The 22,652-nt window shown below is 37.6% G+C and overlaps 2 protein-coding genes across 3 annotated transcripts; both read right to left on the bottom strand.

The window, feature by feature from the left end:
• Window positions 1-34: 34 nt before the first annotated feature.
• LOC127941415 (DDB1- and CUL4-associated factor 12) lies at window positions 35-11,205 on the bottom strand. Its single transcript, XM_052536421.1, has 9 exons — window positions 10,755-11,205; window positions 7,777-8,067; window positions 5,404-5,682; window positions 5,179-5,239; window positions 4,410-4,603; window positions 4,237-4,302; window positions 3,982-4,144; window positions 3,715-3,893; window positions 35-1,664 (listed from the first exon to the last, which is right to left on the bottom strand). Exons 1-9 carry the CDS (start codon window positions 10,809-10,811, stop codon window positions 1,506-1,508), a joined length of 1,449 nt encoding a protein of 482 aa, XP_052392381.1. The 5' UTR covers window positions 10,812-11,205; the 3' UTR covers window positions 35-1,505.
• A 3,190-nt stretch (window positions 11,206-14,395) lies between these two features.
• LOC127941913 (ubiquitin-associated protein 1) lies at window positions 14,396-22,630 on the bottom strand. Of its 2 annotated transcripts, XR_008149169.1 has the most exons (8): window positions 22,420-22,630; window positions 20,791-20,839; window positions 20,523-20,647; window positions 19,638-20,441; window positions 18,999-19,157; window positions 18,809-18,910; window positions 15,172-15,419; window positions 14,396-14,973 (listed from the first exon to the last, which is right to left on the bottom strand). XR_008149169.1 is itself a non-coding variant. In XM_052537372.1 (7 exons), the coding sequence occupies exons 2-7, from the start codon at window positions 20,828-20,830 to the stop codon at window positions 15,279-15,281; spliced, it is 1,371 nt and encodes a 456-aa protein (XP_052393332.1). In that variant the 5' UTR covers window positions 20,831-20,839; window positions 22,420-22,630; the 3' UTR covers window positions 14,396-15,278. The 2 variants fall into 2 exon arrangements, 1 of the variants encoding a protein (XP_052393332.1); XM_052537372.1 differs by having other exon boundaries at window positions 14,396-15,419.
• Window positions 22,631-22,652: the final 22 nt, after the last annotated feature.

Below are 22,652 nucleotides of genomic sequence, written 5' to 3'. Positions count from 1 at the left end.
AGAAGTATTGAGTATAAAGGATGCAAAGCCAGAATGGAAGAAAAATACACCAATAAACTTTTATTCATTTTCTTTTTGAAGAATGTCTCGTGTTGCTTTTCTTTAGTTTAGTTTTGATATTGTGCAATATCTTTCCACTTGTAAAAACATTCAGGAAGTGAGTATAAAAAAAGGGCAACACCAAAATAATGACAGATTAGTTCACTCGCACATATACTCGCACCTATATCCTCTGACATTTACATAAATTGTATTCTCCCTCTATTGGATTCCAAATATTTATACATATACATTTATATATATAAAATACATTTTAAAGTGATGGTAATTTCCGCTTAATATATGCCTGTTACTGTGTTCATTCTACTGGCAACTTTGGGACAATTTCATGAAGATCATCATGTGTAAAATAAGAAAAAGAAAAAGCCTAAACAAATTCTATCTGCAACAGTCTTTCACAGAAAGACTCTGAAAAGGCAACAATGTCACACAACAATGCCCTGCCTTTAAGCAGAGATGATGATGAGAAGCAAAAATCCTAACAAATATGATTGTACCTGAACGTCATGAGTGCTAGTGATGGCAACAATACAAAATAAATAAGACGTCTAAATGTCACAGAGGGAAAATTGCAATCTTGATGTGAGTGTATGTGTGCGTTAGTACAGAATCAGCAACAAAAAGAGGCATTCTCCCAGACACCTAAAACAGAACACAAACCGTATCTGTCTCTCCCTGCCATTATTCTGGAAAACAATGAAAAAAAAAACAGCGGGTGAGACTTCATTGACCGCTATCTGACTCATGTCCATGTTTACTCCGTGCTCTTCATATAACTGCAGTCTTGTCAGTCCCCAATGTCCAGAGTGAGGTTACAGGTCAGGCTGTCCGTTCATTTCACCAAGATTCATCTTTAAATGCCTATTCTCAGCTTTTTCAGGACCTACAATGTCATATCAGTTCACTGTGAGCCAAGAAAAGGAGTTGATCGGCAGGTCGTTGAAAAACACACAGCAAAACAAACTCAACATGGCATGTGTTTAAAAAAGGCAAAAACTGAAAAAAAAAATATATATATATATATATAAACAATGCACAGATAGACTGTTACATATTATCATATATTTTTACACTATTCCACAGTTCTCAAAGGTTCAGGCAGCTGATGCACACGGGAAAAAACCTCCTTCATCCTTTCCGGACTCAAATGAACTCCTCCAGTAGATCGGGCATCAGTGTCGGTCACGCCTCTTCTTTTTATTTGCTGTTCTTTCCCCACACACAAAAAACAGATGTGAATTCAGGAGTACATCAGGCAAACAAAAATCGACAGACATAAGAACAAGCACAAAAACAGTTCAGTATCACATCTATGCTCCTGAGTCCTTTGAGAAATAGAGGAAAATCTTGGATAGAAGCTAAACCGGAAGTGAAAATGAATGGGAAGAAAAACGGAAGATGGCCTGCAAGCACATGGTGAGAGCGAAATGGAGGGATGACGGAGGCTAGCTCCAGAGGCCGGCATAGTTTCCATGTAGACCAGAACACAAGGGCCCGCCGGCCACAAAGAGTTTGGTGCCGGAGTCGTCGTAGCAGTGCGTGTATACAGCGTTCGGGAAGGAGCGAACGTCAGAAAAGTAGCTTCTCCACGTTTCATCATGATTCTGTGAGGGAAATGCAAATAGAGAATCTGACTGATAGGGATTTTTTTGCATTCATTTCAGCATCTATCGAAATATACATGCACTATGGTTCAAAAGCTTTGTTGTAAAATATTATTGCAACTGAAAATTTTAAATGGAATTTATTCCTGTGATGCAAAGTGGAACTTTCAGTCTTCAGTGTCACACAACCCTTTAGAAATCATTGTAATAGGCTGAGTTGGTGGAAACATTTCTAATGATCAATGTTGAAAACACTTGTTCTGCGTAATGTTTTTGCAGAAAATGAAATGTATTTTTACAGGATTCATTGAATAGAAAGTTCAAATTACTGTACCATTTGCTGTATCTTTACTGTACCATTTGATCAAATTAAAGGGGTCCTATTATGCTTTTCTACTTTTTGAATTTTAGTCAGTGTGTAGTGTGAATGTTTGGGCATAAAAATGATCTTCAAGCTTACAAATATCAAAGTCCACTCCAAAGTGAGATATTTCGTAAAAAAAAAAAAAAAAAATCCCTTTTCAAGAACTGCTTGTTTGTACTACAGCTTTTTCCCCCCGGTTTCATATCACATCACAAAGTGGTCTATTAGAATATCATTAAAATAATTCCCGCCTATGAAAATTCGATTGGTTGGGGGGTGGGGAGGGCAAGGTCGTGTTTTTATAACACTATATTTCTGACTGACTTCAGAAAATCTTGCATGTAATGTCTAACAAAGTAGTGTTTTTGTTCGTTTGTCGTTTTTTTGAGCGGAGCTGCTTTGTTGCCAGGGAAACCTTGGTCTCTACCATAGACTGTATAAAAACATGGACGTAGTGTCTGTGACGTCACCCATAGGTTTCCGAAGAGCATTTTTGAAGCCAAAAGTGGGTGGAGGTGGCCGTCGCCATCTCGTCAATGCGTCACTATGCATCACTCTCGGGTATTTGAAAATGCGCAAAAAGGCGGGAGCTGGTTGCTGAAACCACGCCCACCTAGCTCAACAGCGGTGACAGCAGCGGCAATCCACCTGTCACTCAAGTGGCCACGCCCTTATTTATACAGATCTCGAAGGGTAAAATTTGCTATATAGACCAAAACCAGGCTGTAAAAATGTCTTGTACAAATGGCTCGATTGGTTCCGTGTTTGATGAAGGCCCACCTTCCGAAAAATGAAATGTGTTGTGATTGGCTTGCTGTCCCAGTGTGTTTTGATTAGCGAACAGGTTAGACGTCGTTTCAGTACGGCCCCGCCACTTGACAAAGCAAGTTCCATCTGCTCTGGTATAGTTAAGGATGGCATCAATATTACCATACCAATCTGAGACGGATTCAGACCCCGGAAATATTGAGCAAGAGGATCGCGCACAACCTTTGCATGCACAGACAATGCAAGATGTATTAGAGTGGTAAAATTATTGTTGTTTTTTCTGTATTATGTACAGATAAGTGCATATGTATTATGTTTATTGTTCTTTTAATTCTATCATTATAACATGAATTTCAGTGAAACTGTAGAATTTATTTATACCACAGTCTCATAATTGAAGTGTAAATTCTGCAGATTACATTATTTTTTGTTTTGTACTGGAAAAAAAAAACAGAGTTTCTTTGACACTGCGAAACCTTGACGTTACAGCAGCTCCTCTTCTTCATCATCATCTTGTCTGATGCACTCAACCAAGCGTTCTAACCATGACCTTGCCTCTTATTTGAATGATCTTCTAATGTGCCGCTTTTTGTGACCTCACAATAGCCCAGAAAACAATGTTGTAGTCCAAATGAGCCATTCACTGTAGCTCTTGAAAAGGGATTTTTTTAAAAACAAAATATCTTTCTTTGGAGTGGACTTTGAGATTTGTAACTTTAGTAATCTTTTTTTTTATGCCCAAACATACATACTATACACTAACTAAAATTCAAAAAGTGAAAAGGAAAAATAGGACCCCTTTAAATGTTTCTTCAGCACCAAGTCAAATATAACATACATATATAGCTCATGGTCTTATCAATATATACAATTTCAGTATGCAAGACCGAGAACCTGGGTCAAACTGAACAATCATACCAGCCATCCTCTTCCTGTAGAGAGTTTCAGGATGCCCTCTGCAGTGCGATTCCGGTACCCGCCGGGTGAGCTGGATGGGCCATCCAGAAAACGCTGGGCCCTGATATCATAGAAGAGCAGGGAGCCTTGGCCAGTGCCTACCGTCACTAAGTGTTCATAAAAACTCACAGAGCGAATACCTAAGAGAGAAGTAAACACCCAAAACTAAGCACCAATTTGCTTTGCAACTTTTAACTTTTTAACAGTATTTGGAGAGGGGGGATATACCACTGCCACGCTCCCTGGAGCTCACAGATTTGATGTTCTGAGATGGCTGCCGGGGGTCAAGGAAGGAAACGTGTGCCTGAGAACCGACTGCATAAACAGACCAGTCCAGGCCATATGCCAGACACACGTTCTCCTTACAGTAAGGGAGTTTGGTAGAAAGCTCCTGAAAATCAAATTAAATGGGAAAAACACCCAGTTAGCCTATTGTAAAAACCTGGAAAAATTTGAAAGAAATGCAGATAGTTGTAAATGTACCTTGGACAGGTTGTCTTCTGCCTTCCAGAGATGGAAATATCCATCTAAAGAAACTGCACCCAACTCCTAATGGATGAATTAAAGAGACAAAAGCGGAATCGGAGAAACAGTGAGCTTGAATAACGCACAAAGCAATCAATTTTCAGTCACATGAGTCAAGGACAGCCACTGACCTTATGGCTGTTGTTGAAGGCCAGTGCGCGCACTTTGCAGTTATAGGGGTGGGTGTACTCTTTCGGGATGTCCTCGAGAGCGCGGTGAGAGATGTGGGAGTAACAAGGAACACCTTCCACATTCTGATTCTTCTCGGCCCGAGTCAGCACCTCCTCTGATATCTCCCACAGACCCATGGAACCGTCACGAGATCCTGCTCCGGTAAATAAAAGATTCATTCTCTTTTAATGGAAGAGTAGAATCTGTACACCATGAATTACATCCGATTGTGTACAACACATTAGAGATAATGTAAAATGAATCTATAATTGATGACAAACTACACCCCGACAGGGTAGTCATATGGCATTAAACTGGTTTATTTTGCAATAATGACTAACTATATATAACCGAGATAAATCTACGACAATGAAAAAAATATATATATATAATTATCTTTACTGTAATATAGATATACATCTCAACCCACACACATACAGTATATATATTCTATTTATATGTATAAAAAATGATAAATTACTTTACTGAGAAATGGAGGCAGGGATGTGCTAAGCTAATGAAGATGATGTCAAACGTTCTTAAAGTTTCTAAACTGGGCCCCATTTTTGTTATGCAAAACAAACTTTCTATTTCTGTTCTCCCTTGTCTCTTGGGGTGAAATATAACACTAGAAGTTCTTGACAGGTTTCTTGAAATGTACAGTAGCACTTAATGTGTTAGGACACACTGTAAAGTGTTTGCTCAAAACAGGTTCTAAAAGCTTCTTACCGGAGACTGCCATTGTATCACTGATCCATGCAATGGAGAATATCCAGTCATTGTGTCCATCCTGTTAAAAATACAAAACCATTTTGAGTCTAGAGAAATACTTTATCCGTGCATAGCCAAAGCTAGCCACTAAGAGCACTTGAGCTCTTTGAAGCCAAAGGCTGAAGCCACTAAACCGTTTGACATTTATACTTCTTGCATAACTAGAGCAAAGGCCGGACTCACATCCCCGACGCAGACAGGGTCAAGTGTGGGAAGTCTGTACACTGCCAGGCTGTTGGGGTTGTCTCCTCCAGTGGCCAACAAAGTACGAGATGGGTTCAGCTCAATGGCGTGGATGCCACACCCCTGCTGGACATCTAGGCCTACGACTGATCCTGTATTGTGGAAGGGGAAATGGCCTCCAACTCCACTCAAACCCGGGGAAACCTCTCCCCTGCCCTCTCTATCTTTCAGCATGGGTATCCTTGATATCTTTCCCGAGAGGACATCCACCACAAATAGCTAAGAAAACATAGAAAAACAGGATAAGAAAAGTCATCTAAAAGAAGACAACTAAGAGATAATAAATACATATCTATATATAACATATAGAATACATTCAGACAACCGTCACCATTCTCCTTTATATGGAAATGCATCATTTAGATGACAATTATATTATTTTATTTTTCTGCGATATATATTGCGATATGAAATAGAATCAAATTTTTTCTTACAAACAAAAATGGGATGAGCACACTTACATTCTCATTTTAAATGATTTAAACATCAGAGTATTATTTAAATTAGAGTAAAATATTTGTTTGTAACTTCAGGATATGGTTTGAATTGTTAACATATTAACTAACATGAACTTACCACGAGCAATACTTTTTTTACTATATTTATTAATCTTTTTTCATCTTGGTTTATAAAAACACAGCTGTTTTCATTTCAACAATCAAGGCTATAGATGGTTTCATCGGGCGCACGCGCCTGGACCTAAGTTAACTTCCGGTCTGTGTTGTGTATATGGGTCTGGCTGCGGTGCCATCTACAAACGCAGTTAAAGTCAAGGTGATGAGTAGACTTAAATTGGGCTCAGGCGGTTGTGCTGTATTTATGTGTTTCCCATACATTTATTTATTTTTGGAGACTCGCCACAATTATAAAAATGATCGATTTTCAAAAAGGCTTCATTAAATAAACATGAGTAATGTAACGGTATGTACTGCACGTTTAATAATAATAATTCCTTACATTTATGTGTTTAAATATCAAAACGAGGCACGGGTGTTTTTATATTGCTGTATTTCTGAAGGAGGACTTACATGTTATATGCCTGATAAAGCAGTTTGTGAGCGTACCAGCTCTGCTTTGTTTACAGCTGTTACTGGGGAAACCTCTATTTCTCGCGCTTTATGTCTATGCTTTAAAACATCTCCTGCTGGCAAAGAATGGATTTGCATTTTCATTAAGTCCGCCTGATCCACGCAACAAACATATTTTGTTTGTTATCAAAAAATATCTACTCTAGAGGGACTTGGCTGTTGTTATTGATTCTATTTGGAGTCTACCGGAAGTTAAGTTAGGTCCACAAAAGCGCGCACGCGCAGTAACGTTTGTTTCCGTTGATGGCGTTGAAACCGTCTATAGCCTAAATGTTGAAATTAACAATGTTGTAGAAGTGCAGTTTAGTAATAGTAAATGTTAAAAAATTTTGTTAAATAGTTTAATAAATATAACTTTAGAGATTTTTTTAATACACCAATTCAGTGTTGGACAGGTCAGTTGTTTAAACCATTAATTACATTGAATCGGCTCAAAGAAAATCATCAGTTCGCAAATCAGACGTATATGGCACGCGTTGTGTAATTATCTCTGCAGTTTAGGATATCACACAAGATTTGACAACACAGAAAACATTTCATCACTGGATAGTTTTTTTTTTTTTTTTCGACACAATCGTGTCAATTGATTTTGATTAAAAATCAAGGGAGAGAGAGCAAGACAGCACTCGTGTTGTTTGAAGACGGTGAAGGTGAGCGTCCGCGCCTGGCCGGGGCTCTATCACTCTCTCTCTCTCTCTCTGTCTCTGCTCATTCTTATATGCGCCCTGTTAAACTGACAGGACTGAAAAACACATGCAAATGATAAACTTTCACTCTTTGATGGTTAAGCTGTGCAATTAATCCGCGAATCACATTCGTTAAGGGTCGGGGAGCAGCTGGCTCATACAGTTTTTGAATAACGGATCAACTACGACAGCCTACATCGCACATCCTGCGATGTGACTATCATGGATTCGTACATCGCGATATCAATGCTTAAACGACACATCGTGCAGCCCTATACAGTACCCATCAATAACTTATTTAACATGGAATATTCCTGAAGGGTGACATGTATTGAAAACGTTTTGTGTACTAGTATGTCAGTAGTTTTTTTATGGTCAAATAATATAGATAATTATTTATTTATTTATTAGGGGTGTAACGGAGCATGTCTTTGTACTGAAAATATTCGGTATGGGCCTTTTGGTTCAGTATGCATGTACAATGTATGCATGTATGCATTCAAAACATTACATGCTAAAGTATCGATCAGAAAACTCACCGTATTGCATTTGGTCCCGCACACCACCTGCCTTTGGTTGAGCCATTGGGAAGCGAACACCTTGTTGAGGCGGCCGAGGGAGAACTCTCTTTCTCTGAGGATTCCTGGGATGCGTCCGGCAGCGAATCTGTGCAGACTCCGCTGAAAGCTCCACTCATGCTGCTGTTGTGGGCGGAACTCCCTTCCTCTCAAAGAACAAACCACTGACCGCCGGCTCTGCCACCAGTGCTGGGCATGACACGCTGAGCTGGACACGCGGGCACGCTTGATCGCAGACTGACACCAGTCAAGCTGTTAGAAGGACAAAAAGGAGTGAGTCGAGCGCATAAAAAAACTAAAGGAAACAAATGTACTTTCATAAATCATACATGATTGATCAATTGCATGTCATTTTAAAGAAATGAAAATAATTGCAAAAAACTAACAGCATTGACTGTCAGTTCCTAATAATTATCCATCCATCCATCCATCCATCCATCATTTTCGGCCATATCAGCATTAAAAAGGCTACATACATGGAAAACTCAATAATAAAACGGTCTTTAAAATTCTCATAACTATAATTCAATTAATTCCATACACCAATTTAACAATATTAGCTTTACAAACAATTAAATATAATATGCAATCTTTCAAATTGATATTTGATTAAAAAATCTAATAATTTTTCTGAAGAACTTTTTCAAATGTCCATTAATGTACTTTGAGTAAAAAATTTTTATACTTTCACTAAATAATTATAAAAAATAAAAAAAACACTATAAAAATAAAATAAAAACATTTTTAATGCTAAGAATAAATGACAGCATCATTATAATGTATGGCATGAAAATGGATATTAATTTGGAAAATTATTATTAAATAATTAGTGTTTAAAATAATCTCTTTAAGAAAATGTTCACTTAAACCCTAATTTTATTTAACTTTCTCTTATTATTATTACTTCGAGTTCTCATGTCGACACAGATATCATTCAGGAGTGCACCGGCTTTTGAGATCACCAGAAAATGTGTCTTGTTTAAAAGTACCCAAGAACAACACTTGTATCAGAATAATAGCCAGTCGTGGGATTTTTGATTGTTTGTGAGGTAAACACGGTTTCATTACATTTTAAATTCATTTATTTCACATCTGTGTCTCCCACCGGAGCTGCCGCTGCCGCTCTAATTCAAAAAATCGGCCGATATATCGGTTGACCACTCCTTTTTATGGATTTTACAGTGTTGCGCATTATAACTGATCACACATGATTCTGTGGATTCTTTATGAATTCAAACCCTGGAGTTGGTTCACTATGAAACTAAGTAAATAACTAAGGCAATAAGCATGATAATATAGTTTATCAGTAATCTCATAGGAAGATATGATTATGGAGCATATCACCCAACACTAACAGAACCCCTAAATTATGAGCACAATCTCAGAGGACATCTGGTTTTATGTGGCTTCTTTGCAATCCAGCACTGTGTAGGCACTTTTGCAGCTTTTAAATACAGCTTGGATTCGAAGAAAAACACCTGGTGGCACTGCAAATTCATCACCTCACTCTTCTAACAACCCTCTATACAATCAAAAAAATTACAAAACTGCCAAACAACAAAAGTGAGGGCATTCATCTGATGCTAACACCAGCTGGCAGACAAAGCGATCCTGTGCTCCCCAGCGAACATCGACAAATCAAATATATTCATGACAGATTTAAGTAAAACCAATGTATATCAGCTCCAGTGGGCCCATCAATCGGTGTGTGCCAGACTGAGACTCGTTCATTGTAATGCTTATCCTTGCTAAACAGCACTGACGATATCATGTTTATAATCAAGACATCATCACCCACATAAACAACTCTTGCTGAAATTACATCATCTGTCCAGAGCAAGATGAGTAATACACTCCTTCATGTGCCAATCTAGTCATGAACACGTATCTCTACTCCAGTAAAGCTCTTCCTATCCCCCTTCAGGCCAGCAGACATCTGACTGACCCAGATCCTAACGCCCAAGTAGGTCACAACAGCATCTTCATCAATACATGACCACCAAAATATGATATCAGTGCATTGTTTTTACTGATGTGCTCTTTTTACAGCTTCTACAGCAAAATTATTTAAAATGATGAATGATGACAATAACAAATTCGTTGAACACATACCAGGTGAAATGCAGAAAGAGGACCTTCAGGATGAAGACCGTCCTTGATATTGCCTGATGATTTAACAAATGCTTTCATAATTGCTGACAGTTTTGACAAAAACACAGCTGTGAGAGGTAAGTAAAATGAACCTCTTTCTTGTGTTGGGAAATAGAAATGTTTGTAAAAAGGCTACATATTTATATGTCTGTATTCTTTCATTTAAAATACACTTAATTTATATAAATTCTATAAGTCTGAGGAAAGGTGGTTTTTACGATGACAATGTAATATCACTAGGAGAAAATGAAAAGAAATTTAGAGTGATCACATTAAAGTGATCATATATGAATGTTGTTCAGAACGAATGCATTACCTGTTTGGTCTCTTATCAAGAATCACTGAGCTGCAAATGCCACATTGTGTTATTAATATTTATCATATTGACAATTAAAAAATTATAATGGAGAACTGCAGCAAATCTCAGAGACTCACTAACATTCTTATACTCTTGCTGGAAAAACATTATCCTGTTATCTAGTGCAAGATTAACACATAGAGTAGACACATAACCTTAATTTTCAAGACAACTGATAAATGATTGCTCATTAATAAACCCGCTTACCAACGCCAGATCAATGTCAACAACTGAAGTGAACAACCTCACAGTTAGCCTTTAGCCAGCAGACTGGTGACAAACATTAGACTGCAATATTTTCTTGTTTGCAAACATTTCGATCTTGTGTTTCTGTTTCCTATGATTTATGGGTGTTATTTCATATAAAACGAGGGGTTAGCATATGGCTACATTGTCGTGTTTTTCTTAGGTATGAGAGGTATGTTTTTACCTGTTGTTCCTTGTGCTCCTCTGCTTTCCTTTTCCTGCTAACTGCTTTTCTCGCCATAGCCCGACACGCACAGGTCCCTCACCCACATGGAGGGCAGCAGCGACGCTGGAAAGTGGATCATATAATGGCGATGGGGTTGTTTCGGAGGCCTCTGGGCTGCTGGTGATACGGCGCGACTAACTCGAGTCGAGTCGGACGAGGCTGAATCGAATAACCGCCCACTAACGGTAGAGTTGCCGATCACCGATCCATTTGATTTGGGTCGTTTTAGGGTTAAATTGTTTGCTTTCCGTCTGTGTGGAGGAGCTACAAGGGAACCGCTGCCCCTCCTCTGCACCGAGCTCACTTTTCACCTATCTCCTTTCTCTCTCGGTCCGTCGTTCTCTTGACAAAACGCGTCATCTGACAACGTACAGTGACGCGCGCAGCCGCGCTCCAGTCAAACAAAAACAAAAACAAGGTCAAACGTAAGCGTTCGCGTCGGCTGCGTGCGTACGTGAGCGCGCACGGCCTCTTCACGGCCTATGGCTCGCGTTTCATTTTCTGCCTGTAAATGAGGTATGAATTCTTACAATTCGGCGCCTTTTAAAATCCATAAAAAAAATATTGTTTCTTTTATAATGCACAATTTATTCTGATTATAATTAAACTGGGCTGAATAAGAAATAATGGTTTATTTAAATATTCATTTAAATAAACATTAAACAACGTATAAAACTCACATTCAACATGTTTAATTTAAAAATAAAGAAATGACCACATTAAGTAAATGACAATGTATGCATTAGTGGTAGTTATGTTAATATGCATTTAATCTTAGTAGAAAGTTGTTTATTAGATAACTTATTATTGTCTTATTTCTGTAAATAATGTTGATCATTGAGCTTGACCTGTATAACTTTTACTTGTTATATTTATATGAAATATTAGTTTCAAGTTTCCAGTCTCAAAAGGCATAAAGATCAAGGGATTACACATATATTTGTAATATCTTTCATTGTAAAAAATAAATAAATAATAATATTATTATAAAAATAATAATGCATACATTCCTGCATGCATGTTTTGATTTTGTTTTCCAGTTTGGAGGAAAAACACCCAAATGTGTCCAGGACTTTATGAAGCTGGTTGAAAGTCCAGAGTGTGATAAAACTATATGCTTTTTTTCTAATTCAATATAAGTTTGAAATTGAGTTTTGAATTGGGAATTCCGACCTCTCGGATTATTGGATTGGTTAATTGTTCTGAACAAGTGAAAAAAATAAAATAAATAAATGCTAAGAATGTTGTCCCAGTTTCAACAATGCAATCTACTGATGCACAAAGGTTTATTTTGACTGACACACAATAAGCCATTTAACAACCCAGAATTTAACCTGTGCTTTTCATTGCTGCTGAGCTTTTGTTTCAATGGAAGTTCACAGTTCAGGTGGATCTTTTTCTACTGCTCCTGGACAAAATCTGTGCTTCATAACCACAAGTGACAGCCACTCTCTTTAAAAAGAAGAATATGTTTGATCATACCCTAAATTATTTGCAAGATGGCTAAACTTTTCTAATCACATTTAAGAGCAATGGATCTCTGTATCATTAAGCTCCTGATCTTCTCTACCTGTCCATCAGGTTCTCCTGCTGTGCTAGCATTTCCCCATTTACACTTAGAACAATAGATCTGCATTAGAGTGCTGGCACGTTCCAGGCCAGAAGGCTCTTTGTGATACAGCCAGCAGTGTGTGTGCTGTATTCTTTTCAGCCTTTTCTAGTCTGTTCAGCCTAGACTGAGGAGAGCTGCTAGAAAACGTAGAAGAGGAAGAACCTTGTACACCATGTCACTTCTTTTGAATAATCTTTTACTGGAGGGGTAAACCTCTTGAAATCAGTTAAGAACATATGCCGATCATATTTCATCTTAGAAACAGAAGAAGAAATATTAGATTTTGCACCCAAATTATTTTAGGACCATTAATTGTACCAATTCGTACCAATAACCAATTGCCATTTTTCATGGCAAGTAAGCATCTCTCGCACCCCATTTATGTTTTGATATATGTATTACATTATATGTATATAATAAATGTATGTGTGTGTGTGTGTGTATAGAGTTTAAGAGGATGTTTTTGTACCTACAAAGGTGAAAATGTATAATAATAGTAATAATAATAAATGGAACAATCACAACTTTTGGGGCAAATGTCACAAAAGCTCTCAAGAACATATGCAGGTCATGTTTCAAAATCATATATATATACACACACACACACTCACACACACACACACACAACTCTATTTTTTATTACCATTTACTGAATTTTTTGCAACTAAATAATATTATAGTACCATTGCAATATTGTAATAAAATATTAATAATGATATAAAAATAGGCTTGATAATGATACAAAAATATTGAATCATGATTATCAAGTCTATTTTTATATAATTATTATTGCAATGATACTGTATTATTTTGCTGCAAAAATTCAGTAAATGGTAATAAAAAAAGGCTTTGTTTTGTTTATATGAAAAAGTAATTTCTTAGGAATTTCATATGATATTTACACATTGATAATTATCTCTGTATCAAAAAGCATGAAGTTAGTCCTTGGACTTACATTTGAGCCAAAAGATTCTAGTCAAGTCACTCTGCTCATTTCCTGCATTCCTCTAAGGATGGAGTCACTACGTCTTGCTTGAGCAAGTTGGTCAATCCCTTGTGAGGTAATGTGGAGATATTTGAACAAACAAACAAGTTTCCTCTGGTGACCAAAGCTTGCAAATGCCATTCAAACAGTTTCTAGTGACCCAAAAAATGTGCCACAAGCATTCACAGTCTCATTGCCGGACTATCACGAGCACTACCGTTCAAAGGTTTGGGGTTGGTACGATTTATTAATATACTAATTAGTGTTCCTGTAGCTCAAGTGGTAGAGCATTGCGGTTGTGGGTTTGATTCCCAGGGAACACATGATAGGTAAAAATTGTTAGCCTGAATGCACTGAAGTCGCTTTGGATAAAAGCATCTGCTAAATGCATAATTCTTTTTTTTTGTATTAACTTCTTTAAAAAAGATAACATTTCTAATGCTCACCAAGGCTGCATTTGTTTGATCAAAAATACAGTAAAAACAGTAATAATGTCAAATATGATTACAATTTAATTGAACTGTTTTGTTTTAATATATTTTAAAATGTAATTTATTCCTGTGATGCAATGCAGAATTTTCAGCATCGATACTCATCTTCAGTTTCACATAATCATGAAGAAATCATTCTAATGTGCTGATCTGCTGCTCAAGAAACTTTCTATTAATTATCAATGTTGAAAACAGTTTTTTAACCTTTTTATGGAAACAATGTTATTTCTTTGTGATGTGTAATGTTTTTTCAAGCTCTTTGATGAATATAAAGTTCAAAAGAACAATGTTTATTTCAAACAGAAATCTTTTCTAACATTATATAAAGCTATAAAAACAGATTTTTTTTATCAATTAAAATGCATCCTTGCTGAACAGAAGTATTTATTCTTTAAAAAAATAAAATCATCCTTCCCCCAAACTTCTGTGCAGTTCATGCATCTATACAGTCTTTAGCCTTTTCAACAGATTTCAGAATTAACCCAATATTAATGTTTTAACCTCATTACTGTTAATTTTCTCAATATCTTTATTACAGATGGAAACCAACAGTGTATCTTTACAGATCTTTAAATATGTTTATATTAACATTTGTGATTCAGTGCGCCTGTGCAGTGTTTGCATGTCAGCTGTTTGAAAATGTGGCGGCATCATTTAAATTCCGCAGCTCCTGCTGAACTTCCCAATTTCTCTTGCCAAATGTGTTCATTTCAGTGCAAATGCCAACTGAGCAAAAGTTTACTGCAGTTTTTTTTTTATATGTGAACTTACGTGATGATTAGTTCTGTTAAAGCAGTTCCTAATCAAAGAGCAAAGAAACACAATCTCAAAAAAGGACAAATGAAGAAAGATAAAGTGTTTCCTCCAGTCAAACATATAAACAATGTATGAACAAACAAACAGCACAGACAGAATAGAGAGAGGGCACTTCTGTGGGGTCTCTGTTCTGCCATGGGTTGTATGTATTGTATGAGTGTTCAGGTTTCCGTTTCGAAAGCCTGCATCCAGCAGCGGGAGATGGCAGCGTAATAGCTTGGAGTGTCACTCCGAGTCCATATTCTACCATTGAGGCTCCACTCAATTCTGTTTCTCCAGCGCCGCCCATTCTAGCCTGTCACCATGGCAATAGAGACACTAGCCAATGCCGATTCTAACAGGAGGATTCGGCTCCTCCCACTCATCATCATTCTAAGATCACTTAAAAGACATACAGCTGAGGAGGGACGAATGCACTGTTGAGTGGTGCCATCAATCCCTACCCCAAGAGGTATATCTTTATCAGGGTACAAAATCAGTTGTCTTGTCTTAGAGATAAGAGAATCCCATCCTTCCACAGCCAGGACCCCTCTGAGAGCCAAAGGAGGGCTGGCTCCAGGAGGGGAGACTCTCGGGGCTCAGCTCGCAGCTGCTCGGGCCATCAGATCCTCCAGCGCCTTGTCCTGGTCATTATTGTGCACGAGCAGTACCTCTTTGATAGTGTCCCTCTCAAAGCCCATTTCCCCAAACCGAGACATCAGCTGCAGAAACTCCAAAGCCTGAGGAGAGAGAATGTGGTGTAAATTCAAACACATACTGTCATCATTTACTCACCTTCTATATGACCTTTTTTTCCATGCAACATTAAAGCAGATGTAATGCAGAATGTCCTGGCTGCTCTTTCTAGACAGCAAAACTAAATTCTAACTAAAATTCTTTATTTTAAATTAAAGATGTAAAGACTTAAATTCAACTTACATTTTTGCCAATTCTAATATTTTGGAAATGTTTTATGCTCACCATAGTTGTATTTATTTGTTAAAAAATAAATAATAAGCAAAAACAGTAATATCGTGAAATATTATTACAATTGAAAAACAACTGCTTTCTATTTGAATATATTTTAAAATGTAATTTATTCCTGTGGTGCAAAGTTTAATTTTTAGCATCATTATATCATTACTGAATTTTTAGCATCATTTCTTTCAGAAATCATTCTAATTCTAGTAGTAGAAATACGACAAAACATTATATTAAAACATAGAAATCTTTACTCCCATTTTCATTAACTAAATGCATTCTTACTAAGAGTAAAAGTATTAATTTCTTTAAAAAAAAAACAACAACTTTCAAACAGTATTCAAAAAGTCATGCATGTTTGGAATGACAAAATCTAAAACTAACCCTATTATGAGCTAATGGTTTTCAAACGTCTGTCTTTTGATTAGACAAGGATTGTAACTCTGCATCTGCTATAATGTCTTAAGTACTTTGAATTTCGAAAACAACACAAGCTGTGAGGAAATATGATATCCTTCACAGACTCTTTAACAACTCTTGCCGCGTTTCCACCGAAATTACCCGGAACATTTTTACCAGGAACTTTTTTTCCCAGGAACTTTTTTCCCCCCAGACCTGTTGCTTTCTGCGTTTCCACCGCGGTGTAAAGTACCGGGAAGATTAGGCAAATGACTGGTGACGTAGGTCCGCGCACGTTTCTCAATACAAAGTACCGCTGATAAAAAAAAAAAAAAGTATGCTGATTTTGGACGTGCATCATTGGTAGTTAGTTCAGACTTTATGCATTCGACTGGGGAGTGTGATGTCTGCAACTACGCAAGTCTGGTCAATCTATAAACAGCAGCGTAATAAATATTATATATATATATATATATATATATATATATATATATGTGTGTGTGTGTGTGTATATATATATATATATATATATATATATATATATATATATATATATATATATTATACTTGATAACTTCAGTCAGCTCGTCTTGGCTACTGCAATTTTCCCTACTGTATATTTACAATAAAACGAAATAGGATATCAAATACCACTGCCTCCTTTGGTTTTCATTTAAGCATAATAACAGCTGCAGAAATGTACTTAGTTCAGAGATATGTGTATATGCAGCCATTACAATGAAACAAAATATTATATAAATTTGCCTTTTTTATTTTCATTTTAACATATAGATAAATTGAATACAGACCAAAGAAAACCTGTTAGATTTACCCCGCAGCTGAATTATATTTTATGTTTAACCACTAAAGACACATCAGAGCCAGCGGCACATATCAGAAAGTCTATCCCAGGAGAGGCTGCTCTCTGCGGATACATGAGGACTGAGCTCCCGCTGATCGAGTGGAGCTCTCCGTCGCAGAGATCGGCGAAACACGTTTTTTAAATAGGCGCTGTCTTTATAAATAAACCACAGATTTGAGTTTTAAACAACTACATTCTCGCCTGAAATACTTTTAAAATTACATTTCATGACACAATAACAGTAATATTTGAAAATGATCCAAATAAATGGTGGTTGAACTCAACCAATGCTGCGTGAACTCAGATGGCTTTGGCTAAAGCAATTTTCCCCTCAGTATATATACAATAACACGAAATAGGATATAAAATACCACTGCCTCCTTTCGTTTTCATTTAAACATAATAACAGCTGCAGAAATGTTCTTAGTTCAGGGATATGTGTAACGTTATATACAGCCATTACAATAAAACGAAATATTATATAAATTTGCCTTTTTTATTTTCATTTTAACATATAGATAAATTGAATACAGACCAAAGAAAACCTGTTAGATTTACCCCGCAGCTGAATTATATTTTATGTTTAACCACTAAAGACACATCAGAGCCAGCGGCACATATCAGAAGGTCTATCCAAGCTGAGGCTGCTTCTCGGCGGTTACATGAGGACTGAGCTCCCGCTGATTGCGTGGAGCTCACAGTCTCAGAGATCGGCGAAACACATTTTTAAATAGGCGCTGTCTATATAAATAAACATCAGATTTGAATTTTAAACAACTACATTCTCGCCTGAAATACTTTAAAAATTACATTTCATGACACAATAACAGTAAAATTTTGAAAATGTCGATCCGAATAAATGGTGTTTGAACTCAACCAATGCTGCGTGAAATCAACCAATCAGAATGTTTAGCGCCAAAGTCCCGCCCCCGAAAGTTCCGGAACACTGAAAAAGTACCACCTTGCCAGCAGGGACTTTCTGAGGGGCATTTTTTTACCCGGAACTTTATTTAGTTCCTGGTTCCTGCGGTGGAAACACACCAAGTACCAGGCCAAAGTCCCTAGTTCCTGGGTAAAGTTCCTGCGGTGGAAACGCGGCTTCTGTTCTTACAAAATATAATCCTTTTAAAATTAAAAGGACACAAGCAAATGTATATTCTAATTAAGGCGGCCGTACACGGTGCGATTTTTGCTGTCATACAAGTTCGCATGCGATTTTTTTCAATCGTGTGGAAATCGCGTATTCTCGTATGGTTGCGGCTCGTATCATTTGCGATGAATTACGAGCCGAGCAGAGTGGCTTACGAGCACTTCCCGACCTCCCGATCGTTTTTAAACATGTCTAAAAAGTTTGTGAGCTATCGGTTTGAATTTGTGCCAGTTGTGCGGTTGAACGAGCCGATTTGTTGATTTATCTGAAGTTGACCAATCATGAACTATGAAAACCACAGAAGAAGAAAGACGAAGAAGGCAGTGCCACGGCGAATGTGGACTATTGACCAGGAGGATAAACTCGCTGAATTCTGACAGGAACAGCGAGCGCTGTATGGTGTTTCTAGCAACGTGTTCCAATGTCTTTTTATTTCTCTCTCGCTCTCTCTCTCACACACGCATATGTAGTTTACAGGGACTCAAGTTAAACGTAATTCTATACTGTATATCCCCATACACTACCTCTATCCATCACGGAAAATGCATGTTGTATATCATCTCGTCCGTACCATTTTCAGATAAACTCACTCGTGCCGTGTGCGTGGACATACGATCTTTCGACCATCCGAATTCGCACCGTGTACGCCCGCCTTTAGATATTCTAGAGATCGCTCTAGATCTAAAATATTCATGATCTAGTAGTTTGTAGTAGTGTATTTGTTACAATTCCCCCACCTTTTCCTCTGAGCCCTGGTACATCTCCAAGCACTCCTCCACAGCAGTCGCATCAAAACCTCGATCGCACAGTCGACTGTGAGTAAACAGGTATTCCAGCACCTACGAATGAGACAAATGGTATAGAACGTCTTGTTTACATAAACAGTATCACAGACATGCAGTGAGAATAATCAGACTAAAGAGTGACCTGCTCCACATTCTGTCCTTGTCTCTGCATGGCTTTAAGAACACCCTCATAGGAATAACCCATGCCCACAATTGTCTCCGCACACTGTCGTTCGCTGGGAGAGAGGCCATGTAGGATCGTGGCAGCAGGAGAATGATTAGTCGGTGTGATGGGGTTTGACTACAAAGATGTTAAGGAGACAATCAATTTAAATATTTGCAGCCCAGGTTCATAAGAAAAACATGCCTCTATCTACATTTCTACAAATCTCCAAAAATGTACATGTACATTATTTTGCAGAAGCATTTTTTTTTTTATTTGAACTAGCACCTCATGACTATACCATGTTGTGTAAAAGAAGATGCAAAAGACACAACCGCAAGTGGAAAGTACAAAACATGGTGACATAAATTTTTAAGTTAATATAATGGGCGTTATACTGAGTCACCAAAAATTATTGGATGTCATTTTACATATATTGCGCGATAAGTCGATATATATTGATTATTGTGACAGGCCTAGACTTGCTATCACGTGCATAATACTATGTTATGATCTTAAAATCGCTTAGTTTGTAAATGTTGTAAACACATTTTGACGCATTATGTATACGATACCGTCTTCTGAGTAACTGTAATATCTCCGCTTATGTTACGATACCTGCTTCTGAGTCCCATTCTGAGGGAAGACAGGTTGCTCTTGTGGGAGTGTCATGTTGGTTTTTGACCCTGTTCTCTGCAGGGATGGTGGCGTGCCATTGGATAGGTTGTGATGTTGGCCTGCTGGGTAACTGCTGAGAGGCGGTTCCAAGGAAGAGTCTACTGGGTCTGAAAGCTTGGGGAAAGTCAGTGAACGAATGTTACAAGGGCGGTCGGCGTCAATCTGTCCACAGGGGGTCCCCACAACCCCACCCCTGTCTAAGTCCAGCAGTCCAACCAAACCATTGGGTTTATGGAAGATTCCTACTTTGGCCTGAAGAGGTGGCGTATTACTGGGAGAAGTGGGGCGATGTTCTTCTGGAGGAAGCTGGGGAGGTGAAACTGAGGACTGCGGTTGGCTCTGCAGGATATTCCGTAACTCCTCTTTGTCGTCCAATGTTTTAAGCTCAAGTTTGTCAAAAGGGTCCTCCTCTCGCTCAAAGTCAGCTAGGTTCAGACTCTGTGGGGCCGGGTTGCTTGGTGCTGGTCGCATTTGTCCAAAAGATGGGGCTGGGAGAGGCATAAGGATTGCATTATGCCGTAGGCCAGCTAAAACTGGGTTCAATGCTGGTGGGAGAAGGTCCTGCTCATCAGAGGGGCGTGCCTTCTTCCCGCCAACCAATCCAAGGTCTGCATCCTGACCAGCAGCCTGCCTTTCGTTTTCAGAGTCCGTCCGGGCGGCTTCCGCTGCTCGAGCCTCCGCGGCTCGCGCTTTGGCGAGTTCTTCCCCCCACTGAACGCTTCGCCTCTCTAGACTAAAGTCATACTAAAGAGTAAAGCAGATCATTAATTATTTCCGACAAAAAAACACTTGTATAAGGGAAAGTTAAAGTGAACTTTGACTTACTTGCAGATCCGAAAGAACGGAATTACAATCAGACAAGCAGAAGCCAATGGGAAGACCCACTTTTGAAGGACAGCGGAATTTATCACTGAGCTTGAAGGGAACTTCATCAAGATAGCTGACGGGTCCTTGAAACATCAAGTGAAGTAACAGAAGAACAAGAAAAACTAATTGTTTTAAGATTAAGTCTTTTATGCTGTATTTTTTTATCTTCTCGTCTATAAAAAAAAACAAAAAAAAAACAAAGAGGACAGATGATTGGCTGACTCACCGTTGTTGTGGATATCTGATCCAGATTTCCTCGCAGCCATTGAGAGTAACTAAAAAATAGACAAATTACATAATTTCACACAAGCTGCAGTCAGCTTCATATTCTTCCTCTCCTGAACTTGCATTTTTTTCAAATTTTTTTACATGAAAATAACAATAACTATATCCAATACTTCATAACACACAAGGAATTGGATAACTTTGGCTTTTAATCTGTCAAAATTTGCAGAGAAATACAAGAAAGACAGAACTGTGTGTTTAAAGGAAAAACAGAATTGGTTGCTTGCCCTTACGTCAACACAATACTAAAAAGATTTGCAACACTATTGAAATATGTTATTTTAAATAGAAATTGATTAGCCATTCATGTGCACTAATCTAATTTTGATTTTAAAATACAAAGAATTACGCTAACCAAACTGAATCTATGTCATAACCAAAGATATGACCAGTTATCTGTTTGACCTATATATAATCTATCAGGATATTTTGGAAACTCTCTTTCCAAGTCTGTATGTATTTTATTAAAAATAATACAGTTAAGTCTATTGCAATAATTTAAAATAAACCAAAAATTATTCAAATTTAAAATTGATTCCAATTTAAATAATAAATCTTTTTGCGACATAATAAATATCTACACTGTCAGTTTTAAAAGATGTAACACTGCTTCATATGTAATGTATTAAGAATATAATTTGCATTAATTATTTAAAATGTATAGCATTTTAAGCTTACAGTGAGACATGCCCATAACAAATCTGAAAAGTAATGATAATAAAAAATAATCATAAATATGTATGAAATAAATTTGTATGCACAATGGTTATCTTATATTTTCAAACATTGTTGAGAAAAAAATTATTGCCACTTGCTCACTTTGAAAACACAACACGGTCTAAGAGCATTAAATTACAAGCATTTCTAGGACTCTCTTAAAGTGTAACTGTTAACAGATAAGCTTCTTCATTTACATGAAGTTTGCAAAATAAAACATATCAATAAACGAAGCAAACTAAAACAAGCACTTACACAAAACTATATCACACGCTGAAAAACAGGATGATAAAACAGGTTTTAAGGTCATTTCACCACCCATGATCTCTTACATAAAAAAAATATCAGCTGATCAGAAAGAAAAAAAATCTTAACCAATCCGCTTAACTAGATACTTCTAACATATCTGTTGCGTAATAATAAAGACAACAAGAAATACATACAGAGAGCAGGCTAGATGAGTCTTATACCAATTCAATGTCAAACAATAAATCTTTAGATATAACGTTACTGATGATGAGACTAACGTTAGTTGGTTTATGCTGAAGCTGGATGATGAGCTGTTTTTATACAGTCTATGATTATGACATATTTTTCCCTGGCTCCTTACCAAGCTACTACGACTTTCTCATTTTCTGTCCGTCATATCAATCAAATAACGAAAAAACGTATGAACTAAAACCAAAGCTCTGATACTGAAGAACTAGACAAGCACGGAAGCGAAGGTGGACGTTTTATTAAAACAACTGTCTAGTTGTGTTTCAGTTCAGGTTAGTGAAGCGACCTAACAGGGCCTGACTTCCTCTGCCACCGCCCCTCAAACTGCCCCTTCGTGTCCCACCGGTGTCCTTACCAGTATCTGCTCTGTCTTCGGTGTCCGAATAGGTGTCTCACTTGTCCTTAGACATACAAGCTCCAGTGGACGCTCTCAGATGAGGAGATTTACTGAAAACCGAGTATATTTCCTGCTTCATCGCGGAACGCCATCTTGGTTGACCGCCTCCTTCGGTTCCTGTGTGACGACATGCGTTGTCACTGAATGACGACAGGTTTGACCAATCAGCGAAGAGATAGAGGAAGACGTGC

The sequence above is a fragment of the Carassius gibelio genome, chromosome A21, assembly GCF_023724105.1.
Source record: "Carassius gibelio isolate Cgi1373 ecotype wild population from Czech Republic chromosome A21, carGib1.2-hapl.c, whole genome shotgun sequence".
Lineage (NCBI taxonomy): Eukaryota > Metazoa > Chordata > Actinopteri > Cypriniformes > Cyprinidae > Carassius > Carassius gibelio.
The sequence above is the reverse complement of the archived record's forward strand: the minus strand, read 5'-3'. Positions and strand labels throughout refer to the sequence as shown.